General features: G+C 41.2%; 1 protein-coding gene across 3 annotated transcripts in view; it reads right to left on the bottom strand.

The window, feature by feature from the left end:
* LOC143328688 (sodium/potassium/calcium exchanger 3-like) overlaps positions 1–10,270 on the bottom strand; it is a 169,051-nt gene extending 158,781 nt beyond the window's left edge. For all 3 annotated transcript variants that reach the window (XR_013077836.1, XM_076743968.1, XM_076743969.1), the window contains exon 1: positions 9,914–10,270. Coding sequence is in view for 2 of the 3 variants with exons in the window: in XM_076743968.1 (XP_076600083.1) it covers positions 9,914–10,094 (181 nt within the window). In the remaining variant the exon portion in view is untranslated. The remainder of the gene's footprint in view (positions 1–9,913) is intronic.
* Positions 10,271–15,476: the final 5,206 nt, after the last annotated feature.

Here is a 15,476-nt window from a genome sequence, read left to right as displayed (position 1 = left end):
TTTGGTTGAGCAAAAATCGTCAATTATAAAAGCAATCTGAAGATCAGATAAGCAAGTTACTTCATAATGTAAAAATTTACATATGACTAGTTACTTCATTTGAACTAATAATATTACAATACAATGTAGAGTAACACTGAGTAAAAAAAACAGGTCTATTTTTTCAATGGTTTGTACGTAAACACAGGGTTGATAGCCAATAAAAAGGCACTGAATAAATATATTTATCACATTTTGCAAACAAGGCAGAGCAGAGTTAGCTGCTTGGTGGACACAGACACATGCGCACACACACACACACACACGCACACACATACATGACACACGTGTTAGGTTGTCACTTTTGAGGACATTACATAGACTTACATTAATTTCTCAGAGACTCTCCTCACCTAACCTTAATCCAAGTCTTCACCCTAAAATTTAATGATTTACATTGTGGGCAACTGCATTTTATGAGAGTTATTGAACGCTTAACAGCATAACACATTAAGTGATATAATAATTGTAACAATATTATCACAACCTTGTTAGTAGCACATTATAATACTTTGTTACAGCAAAGAAGTAGTATATTACTTATGCATTTTTTAATGCTTTACCCCCAGAACTGCAGAAGATATCACCTTTGAATTATGACTTTTTTACTATTTTCAGACATTCTAATGATGAAACCAACAAGTTTTCAGGATCTGTACATTTCATAAATCTACTTTTTAATTATTCAATTAGTTTTCGATTAGGCTACACAATATAAAATATTGAAAAAGTTCAACAGTGAAAAGCAGTGAAAGACACAGCAATAAGGGTTTGACAAGGGTTTTAGCATCTTTACTAGCATTAACACTCTGCCACTTGCTGCGTAAGGGCCTGCCTGCAGATGGAACACACAGATTACCCATTTTCTACAAGAAAGAGAAGGGGAACCCCACTCTCTTCCAATTAAGTAGACTTTCTGCTGTTTCCTCCACTGCGTATGAGGACCAGCCTGTCATTAAAAGGCAAACAAAGCAACGCAACAACCCAGTCCTTGTCTGAGCTCAATGAAACGCTGCAGGACTCAACCAAACAGATTTAAACACACATCAATCGCACTCAAACACTCACAAGTAAAAGGCTATTGTTTGAGCAGACGGCTTAACAATAGCTTGTCAATGTAAGCTTTATTGTTGTATCATTACATTGTTGCAAAATTAACGGACAGCCAAGCCCTGGTTACTGATACTTTGAAATATCCCAATCATTGTGCCTGCTGCTTGTTGCGTGCTTAGCATGTTACATTGATTATGTGTCCCTTGCTGTCAGGCTTTGTTTTGTGTTGGTTTTCTGCCATTGTGTAAAGTCAGGGAGCTGCATTTACTGGTTGAAGGGCTGCCGAGGTTGCATCCTGGGTTTCTGAGTGATAAAAGACACAGTAACTGTGTCTTTCTGTGGCAGTTACGACCTTGTTTGCTTCCCCTGAGTGCCTCTCTCGCTCTCTCCCCTTTACTAACCTACACACACAAACACCCACATGCCTCTACCCACAAACACATACAGTGAGTCTCAGATAGTGTGGTAACATAACTCAGCTTTGCTCCCCGCCATCTTGTTGTCAGAGACGTGTAAGAATGTCCTCCATTGCGCTTCTCGTATCTCTTGAACCTCGTGTGAGGTAGCCAATGATCCGGTCACATCCGCCATCTTGCCTTCTCTCTCTCCCCCTTCCCCCTTTACTCCTTCACACGCTTGCTCACACAAGCACACACACACATGCCACACGCTTGCTTTCTGCCTTATGCTTGTTAGTACAGTTGCTTACTTGGGCAGCTGTGGCTCAGGAGATAGAGCAGTCTTCCACCTATCAGAAGGTCAGTGGTTCAATCCCAGGCCTCAGCAGCCTATATGTCGAAGTATCCTTGGCCAAAATAGCGAACCCCAAATTACCCCGATGAGCTGTGCCACCGGTGTGCCATTTCTTACTTCTCAGAGAAGCCCAGTGAGCTGGCTCAAATTTGGGTATAAAAAGGTGAATTCCGCTTGAAATTCCTCATTCCCGTTCAAAACGGTAAAACGTCAGGAGCTCACTGAAAATGAAAGAGTCCACATTAAAGCACTTCATGATGCTGGATGGTCTGTGAGACAAATAGGGAAAGACATAGTGTTCTCACAGTGTGGTCAAGTATGCTTTGGAGTCAATTGCCGAGACTGGTACTTACAAAATGCGCCAAGGAAGAGGCAGGAAACGAAAGTTAACTGAAGCAGACGTCAGACAACTCAAGATTTTAAGTACTAGAGACAGAAGGAAGACCACTGCTGATCTTCAGGCAGAGATGAATGCTTCTAGGTCAGAGTCTGAGAAAGTCTTCAGAATGACCATAAGCAGACGACTGACGGAACAAGGCTTAAAGGGAAGAATAGCTGCTAAGAAGCCATTATTGAAGCCTGCAAACATCCAGAAATGCCTCAGATTTGCGAGGGAGCACAAACACTGGACTGTTGGTGACTGGAAGAAGGTACTCTGGACAGACGAGTCCAAGTCTGAACTCTTCAGTCAGCATCATTGTGCTTATGAAAAGCTGGAGAACGTTTTGATGCCAGATGCAGTGCACCCAAAGTGAAACATGGTGGAGATTCCATTTGTGGAAATGGTGTGGGCAAATTAGTGAAAATCGACGGTATCATGAACAAAACCGTCTACCACAACATTTTAGTGCATAATGGAATCCCTTCTGGACTGAATCTGATTGGGCGTGGGTTCATATACCAACAAGACAATGACCCCAAGCATACTTCAAAGCTTTGCAGAGACTATTTGACCAAGAAAATGGAATCTGGAGTCCTGGAACTGATGGACTGGCCAAGTCAAAGTCTGGATTTGAATCCTATTTAACAAATTTGGGATTTAGTAGATTGAAAGATTGATCGCACAAAAGTTTAATCTAAAGCAAGTCTGTGGGAACAGCTAGAAACTATTTGGAACTCAATAACAAAAGAGACTGTTGAAATACATAATAAAAAACAATGCCAACAAGAATGCAAGCTATTATCAAGGCCAAAGGAGGCCATACAAAATATTACGTTTTTTGGTTATTATGTGTGGAAAAAGGACTATTTACTCATTTCAGTTTATTTGCCAAATAAATAACAATGACATTTTTAGTTTTAAACAAGTTTTTGAAAGATTTCTACAATATTTATGTTTTCTTGTTTTTATGATAGGTGGTCTAATAAATTTTTTAAGCACTGTGTATACAGTCTACTTACCATTTGCGTTATAGCTACTTGTGTTGTTGCAGTGGGACAACAGATGTTTACTGATTGAAGGATTATTGATTGTTGGTCAGGATTGCTGAAGTTAAATAAATGCTGTTGTACATTTAAAGAGCAGTTGCCTCTGGTTATTTGTACATATGTTGTGGTAACAGCTGGTTGTGAGGATCAGTGCTTGAACTTATTATTATTAAATGTATTATTTTGTGTGGTGTGTACAATGTTGTAAATAAATGACAAAATGTTCTAAATAATAACAATGTTGAAATTGATAAGTTTGGACTTATTTGAAATTACTTGTTGAAATTACGTTTCTTCAGAGAGAGAAAAGTATCAAAAAAAATCCAGGCACCAAGCAGTCCAAAACACAGAGGTATTGTATTTATAATGATATAAAACAAAGAAAAGCAATTAATCCCCAGATCTGAGAGGTTAGAACCAGAGAATGCTTAGCTTGTTTCCTAATTGAAGAACTGCCATAATTTAAATTAGTGTACCTGTATTTCACTAAACCTAACTTTGACTACACTACAGTTTGGACTGGCAGTAACCAACCTTTTTTCTATTAAGGGCTATTTCAGTATTTATAACATCTTTCAGAGGCCATACTAAATTATCGAGCAAATATATCACACTAACCTCAACGAGATGGCTAGAACTGTTTTTCTTTGGCAAGGCATTTGATATCAGATGTTAGTGATGATGTTACTCCCAGCTGGTTTCCCAGGTTTGGGTCAGTCAGTCTAGAGAAGAACTGAGTCTTTTCTGAGTCAGTTCTGAAACTGCTTACTGTAGTAGGTTGTCCCAAACAAAGAGGTGCAAACTTCAGTTCTTGTCCCTTCAGAACGGGAAAATCCTCAGGATGTAAAGACTGGTTTAGGCTTCTGCGTCGCGTCAACGCCGTACCTACGCCGTCGACGCAGACCCCTACGCGGACCCTACGCCGTAGCCTGACGCGCACCTCCAAAAAATCCTGACTATGCGTCGCGTCGACGCGTAGTGACGTGAACGTCGAGGACTGTGATTGGTCCGTTCAGAACGTAATTTTCGGTTCAGTCGCAGCCCTATGGTCGCAGCACAACAACACTGCCATTTTCAAAGTTTCTGTGGTGAGAGCTACAAGAAAAACTGAATTATCGAGGAGGTACGCAAGTACGACCACCTCTACAACTCCTCTTCGCGGCAGCAAGAGCCCCCGAAACCATACAAAGACACAGCCGCACCCCCCTAGCGGCTTGCCGGTGAATTGCGGAGCAACGCGTTCCCTCGACGCAGAACTACGAATGCTCAGTGACGGCGTAGGGTGTACGCCGTAGGTACGGCGTCGCCGCGATGCCGAAGCCTAAACCAAGCTTAAAAATAGTTTACAGAAGTCTAGCAGATGGAGGTTGATGTACCTAGCTTTTAGCCAGCTCAATAATTTCATGTTACAGGTTGTCAGGCACATCAGTTGGTTTCACATTGAATGGCGTGCAAATATGTCTAGTTCTTTTTGTTGATTTTTCATGTCCTGCAATGTATCACCATGTGCCCAAAGCGGTTTTCACACTCAGCAGCATATTCAGATGTCATAGCAGATTTTTGCTCTTGCAAAGCAAGAAAATGCACAGTGTTACCTCTTTTCAGTTGCACTTGCACCAGTGTACTTCCCTTCCCTAATCCCTTCTGTGGGTCAACCATGGCCATGGTTCCGTGTGTGGGAAGGCCACTTAACTTTTCAAATGTTAGTTCAAATTTGTTAACAGCCAGAACAACTGGCTCAAACATATCCTCATCGCTGAAAGTTTCATGCATGGCTTGCAAAGACAGCAACTCCTCCCTAGTATCAAACTCTGCTACAATCCTACAGTGACCTTCGGTGTTTTTTCAATATCTTGCACCTTATTAGTAATCCACTCTGAGATTGTTCATCGAGAGAAAGTGACACTTTGGAACAATTTTACTTTGTCTTCTTCTCCTCGTGAGTGAGGCTTCAGCTTCAAAGCGAATGGCTCACTCACCACAAAACCTGAATGCAGTCTTGTGAAAGTTGACCCTCCAAAAGAGCTGTAAGTTTATCTAAGCATATTTTTCCTTGCAACTCATAAAGTTAATCATTTGAGCTGTAGCGACATCAGTACTTCAACAAAAACATAATCATCTGTCCATTTCTCTTGGAAATGGCAACCTTCTGCATATACTTTCCTTTTCTTGACAGTCCCCATAATGCATGTTATGAAAAACGTAACCATAACATGTAACAGGCATACAGCCAGAGGGGACCACCTGGAAGGATGTGTTGGTCTATTATTGTTTCTTTTATCACACAATAAAAACTAACTAAACTAACCCTCTTAACCCCACAACCCCTGGCAGGTTTAAAAAGCATGTTTTATTTCAAATGATAAATAGAAAATACAAAATTACACTATTTATCACAGCCAGAAACATAACATTACATAATAGAAATCATCATTTGATCTCCAAATTTCTGACAATCCTTGAATGGATCATGTGCTACAAATTCTTCCATCAGGAAAAAATGTGGTATTTCATCAATAGCACTATATTCTACATGTTGCATTTCAAATTTTGCAAAAAATTAACCATTTGCACTAACCAAATTGTGTAAAAAACAGAGAACTCTGCAGTCCCAAGCACAACTGGAGAGCCTTAAATGACTACGCTGTGACCTACAGTCACATGACAGCGATTTATCAAAAAGTCTCCTGAACTGCAGGAGATGAGGCCAGCGGCCAGGAGGAGAAGGTGAGAGATTGTTTGCACAGGTTGTAAAAATGTAAATATTTCAATATCAATAGCATGCGGAGCCCCCAGTTTATTTTTCCAAAGTTGGTAATGCTTGTGGACACTTGTTGTTGTATATATAGATTCTTTTTTCCTAAGTTTTTATAAAAAATAAATAATCAAAGAAATAAAACTTTTTTCTTTTCTGTGATTTATAATGCTTATAACTCTCTTATAACAGTTATGAAACAAAAAGACATTTTTCAGTTCTTCCTGCTTCTAGCCATCATTATAGTGTTTCCATAGAGGCAGAGCCATCGCACGGACTGTGCGAACTGTGCAATCGCACAGGGCCTCATGCCACTAGGGGTCTCACGCCTGCAATCCTGCTTTTTTCTTTTTTTTTGTTAATTTTTTCTTTTTTTAATAAATACATTAGTTACATATGATTTTGTCATATGAACAAACAAATACATAAAAGACAAATCCAACAAATTAAGCAGGTTTTTCATTGTCGCTATATCATTAGGCCTCACTGAAGCACGTCTGAGCACGTCCGAATCTCAGGATGGACCGGACCTCTTCGCGGAGATGAGGATACTCGCGAGATAATCGCAAAGGGAACAACTACAGCACTTAAAACACTTTGATACCTCAAAGGGATTGAAGGAACTTTCCCTAACTGTGAGATTGCGCTCAGGATCCTATTGACTTTTGCAGTAACGGTGGCGTCGGGCGAGCGAAGCTTTTCAAAGTTGAAACTAATTAAAAACTATTTGTTTTAATTAACTATCCATGTCACAGGACAGACTGTGCGGGCTTGCCCTGCTATCAGATGAAAAGGGCATTGCATCCAAACTGGATTATAAAGATCTTATTGCTGAGTTTGCGGCCAACAAGGCAAGGAAAGTGACTCTGACATGATCAGTTTCTGCGCAATTTATGCATAATGAGTCCATCTCATTTGTTAGAGTTACAGTGCAGCAAATATGTTGTGTATAGTTGTAATGAAAATAAACATATATTATGAATGAAAAGTGTCCTAACCTAGTTCTTTAAAATGTCAAGATGCCACAAATAAAGTGACTGAGCTGACTTGCCACTCGTTGCATAGTTGATTTTTCCCCCTTTGAAATAAATAGCAAAAAGTCATAGCTGAGACTATGTGTATGACTATGCTGTGTTCTACTAACGTATTGCAGCGGGATTATGCATGCAGTAGAACTAGAATAGCTGTGTCCATGTGACTGTTATTCATGCGCAATTGCATATCCATGTCAAAGAGCAGGGCCTCGCATCTCAAGTTCGCACAGGGCCTCGCATCCCCCCTGCAACGGCCCTGCATAGAGGTACTGGACTTATAAATTGAAGGGAAAATGAACCCACAGTGAGTAATAAATGCCTAGAAACTGCTTGGGGTTCAGAGGGTTAATTGCCTCACGGGCAGGATCAAACATTTGTGGGCAGGATCAAACAGCCTTCGGGTTGTATACGGCCTGGAGGCCGGAGGCTCCCCACCCCATGTTTAGATAGTGTACTAAACCCTATATCTTCACAAACATCTCACATAAACAGGCAAATTCTCAATAGGATACAGGGGCCCTAACTCACAAAACTCTTTCTAAACATCTCCATGCCCATTCATTTGTTTGTTTATATGTAGATTGTTTGGTTGATTTTAACCTGTACAAATAAATAAATCTCAAAGCACAAACTCAAATTTCTTTTAACTGGTAATCTTAAACCATTAATACCTAAGGTGGCACGGTGTCGCCTCACAGCAAGAAGGTCCCGGGTTCGATTCTCGCTGTGGGCACCGGGGGTGTGTCCTCCACCATGCCTTCGGTGCCTGCTGCTTGAGGAAAAAGGCCTTTCTGTGTGGAGTTTGCATGTCTCCCCGTGTTCACCTGGGGGTATCCTCCATAAAATATACCCCCACTAAAAACATGCAAGAAGATCACCACCTGACCAATGGTGACAAAAGGTACTGGGTCCCCAGGCGCCGGTTGGATGGCAGCCCACCGCTCCTGGTCTGCCGCGGAGGAAGGACGACCAGGATGGGTTAAAGGCGGAAGTCAAGTTTCACCAGTGCATGGCGTGTGTGGGCATGATATGGGCATGTATCTGTGTGACAAATAAAGGGGATTGTCCCTCTGATTCTTCTTCTACCTTCAGTACTACATTTTTGTTCATTTCACTGAAGTTGTCTTGGGAGTATACTCAGGCTTAGTTTTTTTTGCTCGATTGACTACAGTTGTGTGGGTTGACCTGAAGTAATGAAAATAGATGTACATCATGATGAGTGCCATAACTGAGAACACTGAACACCATCCAAATTAGAACCACTCATCATGAGCCCAGTCTTGGGAAACTTCATAACTGTTTTCATGAAGTGAAATGTGCCACTGGTGAGAATTTCTTCCTTTCCCAATTACATATTGTAGACATCTGGCACTCTCATAATGCGCTGTAACCAAGTCACATTCTAATCCTCTGTGTAACCCCTGAAAATAAAAGCTTCAGCATGCTATCAGCAACAAATCAGCGAGTTCTTCAGCTGTCAATTTAGTGAACAATTAGGCCTATATGTAGAAAATCATACTGTATATATGCTATCACTCTGGCCAAAGACAGTTTAAATTAGGTTAGATTCAACTTAATTGTCATCGTCAGAGTGCAGACACAGAGACAACGAAATGCAGTTTAGTATCTAACCAGAAGTGCAAATGGTGATCATATCCAAAAATATAAATACATACAAGGAGTACAGTTCATTTTAAGATTAAGAAAACACAGAAAAAAAAATCTGGAGTTTATCAACAATGGAAAGTGTTAGGAAAGATGGACAAGATGATTCTGGTTCCCAGTATGTTTCTATACAGATGCAATAGTTGATGACATCACTGGGCTGTCTGGTTTTGGAATAGATAAAATTCAGTAACATTAACTGGGTTGCTGACTTGATCATTAACAAGGCCTACTTAGCAAATGACAACAAAACACTGGCTCAGCTACACTATTTAATTGACACCAATAGACCATTGATCACAACGAGATGATTACTGATAATATAGTTATAGTTAAAAACTGCTGTCATCAAAGCTGTCATTGAGTCAATGTTGCCACTGTTTCCAGAATAAAGAGACTGCCTAGTCTGCCACAGAACAGTCACACCTCATATCCATCTCATCAGTTGTCCTTTGTCTACTATAGCTAACAGGAGAAGGTAGAACAATCTGCAACCTTACCAATAGATGCCACTAAATCCTACACACTGAACCTTTAAGTGATACAAGCAACACAGAATAGCATAGTCACTGGTATACTATTTCCAGGATTATTATTTATAGAAACTGAGCTACAACTACATGTTACTAATTTGTTTTGTTTTGTTTTACAGTGATTATAAAAGCGTGCACTGGTACACAACCCAGCACCCCAACAAGAATTCAATCTAATATAGCTACACTAAACCTAATGGGATCTATGTTGTTTCATGTCTTTGTCAGTTTGTGCAGTGGCGACTTACAAAATCTTTATTGTAATAACTGTAGGTATGTAGTGTCTTTATTGTTCAATAATCAATACTGACCTTACTGTGCTTTGACAAATAATTAAAAATTGTTTTATATGTTTAAAATGTTTTAGATTACATCTCATGTTAACATACAAGTACATTTGTGCCTACACTTTTTCTGTATATTTCTTTACGAACATTAATCACAGTAAGGCTTATGTTTCGGGAAATTTAAATGGAACAAAAGTACAAAGAATATTTATAGACGTAAATACACCCAAAACAGTATGTTTCTCTAACAGCCTTTTTGTTCCAGCTTGCCAGAAACTCTGTATGGACACTACCTTCTTCACAATTTAAACATGTATTTTAGGTTGGTTGACAGTCAAAGACAGAGACATTGAAACTGCCCCTCACCTGTTTTCTGTTCCATAGACTGGAGCCCTACAACGAGCCCCAGCAGTACCACCGCAAAGCACATCTGGAAGGCAAACAACTCCTTTCGTTTTCTCCGCCTGGCTTTGCACCTCCGTCTGTTCAGCATAACTCCTCCTCTGACGACCGTCTCCGGCATCCCTTCAACCACCACGCGGGCCATGGCGCTCTTCTTTCAGCGAGCGTTCCAGCGAAACCCCCGGTGGTGGCGCAAATGTACAAGAAACTGAAGCGAGCCGAGGAGGAAGAGACAGACAGACGTGCTGTATGCGCACTGAAGTTATTCGACGAGAGGAGATATGACTGGCTTGTGGATGGATTTGTAAAGTGAACGAAAGTGTTAAAGCTATAACATCCGGTCGCAAATTTCAAAGTAAAGCTTTTACTTTAGCGTTCTAAATTGAAGGCTTAGTTTTATGTGTGGTTCACACAGAGCTTACATTTATTTGGAATGAATTGTCCCATACCAAAATGTAACATCCTTTTCTGGTTGGCTTTTGGTGCAAAACCGCTAAATAGAATAAACGTTTATTAGCTGGAGGAATGGTAGCTATAATAAGATTATTCTGGATAGACTCAGCATAATGCGCTCATATATTTTATTTTGATGACCTTATTTTCCGGTTCATCGCTAACTGCCAAGTATTTAACGCATTTTAAAGAGCTTGATGGTAAATGCCTCCACCGTTTCTTCCATCTCCATGGTTGGAGTTAGAGGGTGGGCTTCCGGGTTGGTGATACGGAACAGAAGTGTGGTTTCTCGTCGTGGATGCTCGAAGAGCACATGAGCACGTTAACTTTTTGCTTGGATGTGCTGCTTCGGAGATGTCACATGGGGAGGCAGAGGGAGGGGCTTGAGAGAGAGAGAGAGAGATAGAGAGAGAGAGAGAGAGAGAGGGAGGGAGGATTGGGCAATGTATTTTTATACCTGTCAGTGAAATCATCGAGGCAAATGCCTACATAGCAGTGTTTCTCAATTTCGGGCCTTGGGCCCCCCTGCCCTGCATGTTTTAGATGTTTCCTGCTCCAGTACACCTGATTCAAATGAGTGGCTCGTTATCAAGACACTGCAGAGCTTGATAACCAGCTGATCATTTGAATCAGGTGTGGTGGAGGAGTGAAACATCTAAAACATGCCGGCTGGGGGGCCCGAGGACCGAATTGAGAAACACTGCTATATAGGAAACTGCGTTACGAAGTTATATTACAGTATGGTATTTCAGGCCCACTTATCTTCTGAAATGTTCATTTTACACTGTTTACACAAAACAAAAAAATCATATATTTCAAAATTATTCCTACCAGGACAAGACGGTTGTGACCTTACTGACTGTTGTAGAGGGGGTTTTGTATTTCCTATTGTATCACAATAATATATCTACTTTATACTAACTACTGGGTCAGACAGTTTGATGTGTGTATATGTAAGTCTAAGTATAAAATGATATGCATTTTTTTTCTGAAGCTTCATAAATGTACTTAATCAGTTATGCAAATTATTTATGGCGACTTATCCAAACAAAAAGACTGAGGTTAAGTTCCAGAAAATTAGCCTCTTTGTGTGGCGTGAGCAGGCGGGCGTTACATATGCAGAGATACCAGATATTAAATGCGATAACGCCACCTCGGGAATAACACCCCAGGAAGTCCTAACTAAGGTCTGCTTTAGTGACCAAGGTCACACAGGTTCAAATACCACAGGGCGAGACGGTTCCCAATTAAAACCAATTTTATTAACAAAAATTATTCAAAAGAAAATATAGATAAATCCAGTCACACACCAGTTAAAGCTGCAGTAGGTAACTTGCATAAAAGTAATTTTGTCATATTTGCTAAAACTATCCCTATGCCCAGACAGCAGTACATGAAACATGTAATCTGTTTGGGGGGGGGGGTGAAAGCTATGGCGGAGCAACAGCCACCCGCAAAGGAGAAAATGCCCATACCACCGCTGCCAACAACAGCATATACGGCTAAGACAACAAATAACCAGAAAGCTAATATGGTGATTGTTACAGTAACACTCCACAGTGTGTACGGTATGTTAGCGACTTTGATGTAGCGGCAGGGCAGAGTTAGCTTGTTTCTGATGCTAAGGCTACTGTTACTGGTTGTCATGGCACCTGTGCAGACTCCGCAGGGAGGAGAGGTTTGGAGGCAGGGCATGAGTGCAGCAGAGAGGGAGGGGGAGTGACGTGGAACTTGTGTTGGTTCAAATTTTCAGGCAAAGTCTGCTCTCTTCTCAATCTTACACTACTGCAGCTTTAAATACACTAAAATGGGCAATTGGGCAAGGGGGAGTAAGGACCAGGCTGGGGCCACAGGGCAACCAAAAGGGAGAAGGGGGTCCTCAAATGAATCACCTGTGATGCTGCAAACACACACACAAAATCAAAAAAGGGGGGGACCATGAAGAACACACCACCACCAGAGATTAAATGGCTGCAGTCGGCCCACAGCACCTGGTAACAGAGAAACACAGGTTAATAAAACATGCCCAAAAGCTAAATGAAGCTGTTGTGGACTAAGCAAATGTTTACATAATTAAAGAATCCAAAAAAAAAAAAAAAAAAAGAGAAACGATTTAATAAACTAATCCATTCAATCAATGAAACTAAATAGACTACAAAAGATGGTACCTAAATCACATTAATACAATAAATGAAACCAAAATACCAAAGGAAATTACTAAATTAATTTCCAAGTAACGAAATCAAAGAAAATAAATTAATACATAAGGGCTTAAAACAATGGGCCCGTGTCACTAGGCGTGAGCAATCCTGCAGACCCCAGAGCGACTTGTGCCACATAACCTTCTGAAACAGAGCGGACTCAGGCAGCAATCAGCCGTACTGGACCAGCGCAGAGTCCGCTCCAACCCGGCCAACTCCCGAAACAGAACCAAAAAAGAAAGAAACTAAGCAGAGAAATCAAAAGAAAACCAAAAGAAGTACGAAAGAAAAAGAAGAAAAAGAACCAGAACAGCAGCGCTGCTCAGAGAGTGGTGGTAGTGACAATGCCAGACCAGGCCGCTAAAGAAACACAAACATAAAGTTTAGTAAATTAATAAAATGAAACCAACTTAACAATTTAGGAAGGAAAATTAAATCAGTACATACCTGCCACAGCAAACCCTTGGCAACCGGAGGATGTGAGCCTCGGCAGTGTGGCTGAAACGCACAGCCTAAAAATTATGCTCTGCATTAATCAGCTGGAGCCGAGTGACAAATAAAACAAACAGACAACGGCAGACAACGTGTGGACTAACGTACCAGAGTGGCAGGTAACCGTGCAAAGCACAGCGGGGTGCCAGCGGATCACTCCTCTTCCCCGGCCGCAGCAGTCGGTCACGCTGAAAGGAGAGGAGATCGTGTGACCAGCAAGCACGTTAATGCACAAACAACAAGGAGAAGACGGCTGGGCACATCACAACAGCAGGCTGTCCAAACACAGCGCTGCCATGCCAAGTCACAGCCACCACGGGAGCAAATGAGGAGCGGAAGAGAGGAAGAGCCACCGCCACACATTAGGTGCGCATGGCACCGCCCAGCGATCCCGATCTCCGCACCGCTGGCGCAGTGCCCAACAGTGGCCTGGAGGGAAACACCCTCAGGCCACATCTGGAAATTAATAAAGTGCAGCTATGAGTAGAAAAGTCTATTGTAACAATGGCTCAGGAAAGGGGACTTTGAAGGGGACTGCCATTCTGAGTATTACCATTAAAAACAATCCGTCTTTCACCCTTGAGACAGCCACATTCACTCAAAGCAGTCCAACCGACTGGGGTCACACCCTCTGACCTCAAATCAGATAGATGCTTTTATTCTAGAAGCACAACAGAGAAAGGAACTTAAAAGTGAAAGGGAAGGAGAAAGTCAATAGTTTGGCCCTTGAACTTATCACTTGAAATTAAGCTGTCACATTAGGTTTTCCATTACTGTGGAACACATGATCTGACTACATGTGGCATGTGTAAGGTTTTGCAGGAATCACTCTAGCTCTTTGTTCATTTCTTGCCTTCCCACAAGGTGTCGAATGATGTCACAGCAGGAAGGATGGAAACTGAAGACCCATAATACCATGTGAGAGATGGAAAGCAGTGTGGCATTAGCGAATAAGCTCGCAGATTACACCCACAGCCCCTTGGCCCTTGTTTATACACGCATACACACACCCACACACACTTGTTTCAGGACGGATTGGGTATAATCCTCATCCTGAGCAATAGCATGTGATGGCTATAATTCAAGACAATGACAGTGACATATCAAGCGTACTGGATTAAGCAGCAGCTACATGTGGTTTATTGTACTACTCTTAAAAAACAAGATTTTTTTGTTTGAGTACACATTTATTTATTATTTATTTATTTATTTATTTGCACTATGTGTGTTTATGAATGCTGAACTACTTGTAACATACTTAACATACTTATGAATGCTGAATAGTCATTCCATTTAAAACTAAGAGTCTTCATTTCATTGCTTGAGTCACTACGTAGAAAAATGTTGAACTAGTTGTCAAAATCTGTCAAGCAAATTTTATACATTCTTTATCATTTTTCCTGAAAAGTCTCCTAAAATGAAGAATCTCTCTCAGGTCAACCTCATCTGTCGCTGATGAGGAGGGGTGTTTGAAGCATTAGTTGCAAGCAATGATAAGCCCCTCTCCACAGTCACTCAGAGCTGAATCCCATGACCCTTCACTTGGCTAGCATATATGAACTGATCAGGACATAGTGTGTATCATTTCTACAATACTGTGACACGGAAATGGAAGGTCAGCGTGGTGGAAGAGGAGTGAGGATGCGCGGAGGAAGGGGAAGGGGACAAAACATGGGAAGAGGAAGAAGAGGTCAAGTACATGGGCGGATTCCTGATGAGGAACAATAGTGGACCATGTTGTCAATCACGGCCTCACAATGGCTGAGGCTGGTCGAAGGGTGCAGCCAAATGTTGGGAGAACCACTGTAAATTCAATTATTCAAACATTTCTTCGGGAGAACAGGTATGCATATTGGACAGTAATTCAGCACTAAACAATCTGCACTGCACTACTGTCATTGTGTTATAGTATACACAAACTTGTTACTTTTTACATTTAGACTAACAGCTTTACTGCAGCACACACTACTGTATTGTAGTGTACAGTAGTGTTACAGTAAAGATTTGCCATATTTACAGTATGGTACTGTACTGCAGCATTTTACAGGTAGGAAGCACTGTTATTGTATACACTACAGTAATATGGGTTAATGCAGTATATCTCATGTTTACTGTGCATTACTGTAATTTTACTCTGCACCACACAGGATTGCAAGACAACCTCACAGAGATGGAAGAGGGCCCCTTTTTGCTCCACAACAAGAGGAAGCCATTTGTGCAATGGTGATTGCAAACAATGCCATAAGGTTGAGAGACATACAAAGTGCTGTTACAGAGGACGACAATATCTTTGAGAATATTGAATCTGTATCAATCGCTATAATTGACAGAGTGGTCAGGAGAAATGAAATGCGCATGAAACAAGAGAGTGAAAGAGATCC

Source organism: Chaetodon auriga, chromosome 11, assembly GCF_051107435.1.
Source record: "Chaetodon auriga isolate fChaAug3 chromosome 11, fChaAug3.hap1, whole genome shotgun sequence".
Lineage (NCBI taxonomy): Eukaryota > Metazoa > Chordata > Actinopteri > Chaetodontiformes > Chaetodontidae > Chaetodon > Chaetodon auriga.
The sequence above is the reverse complement of the archived record's forward strand: the minus strand, read 5'-3'. Positions and strand labels throughout refer to the sequence as shown.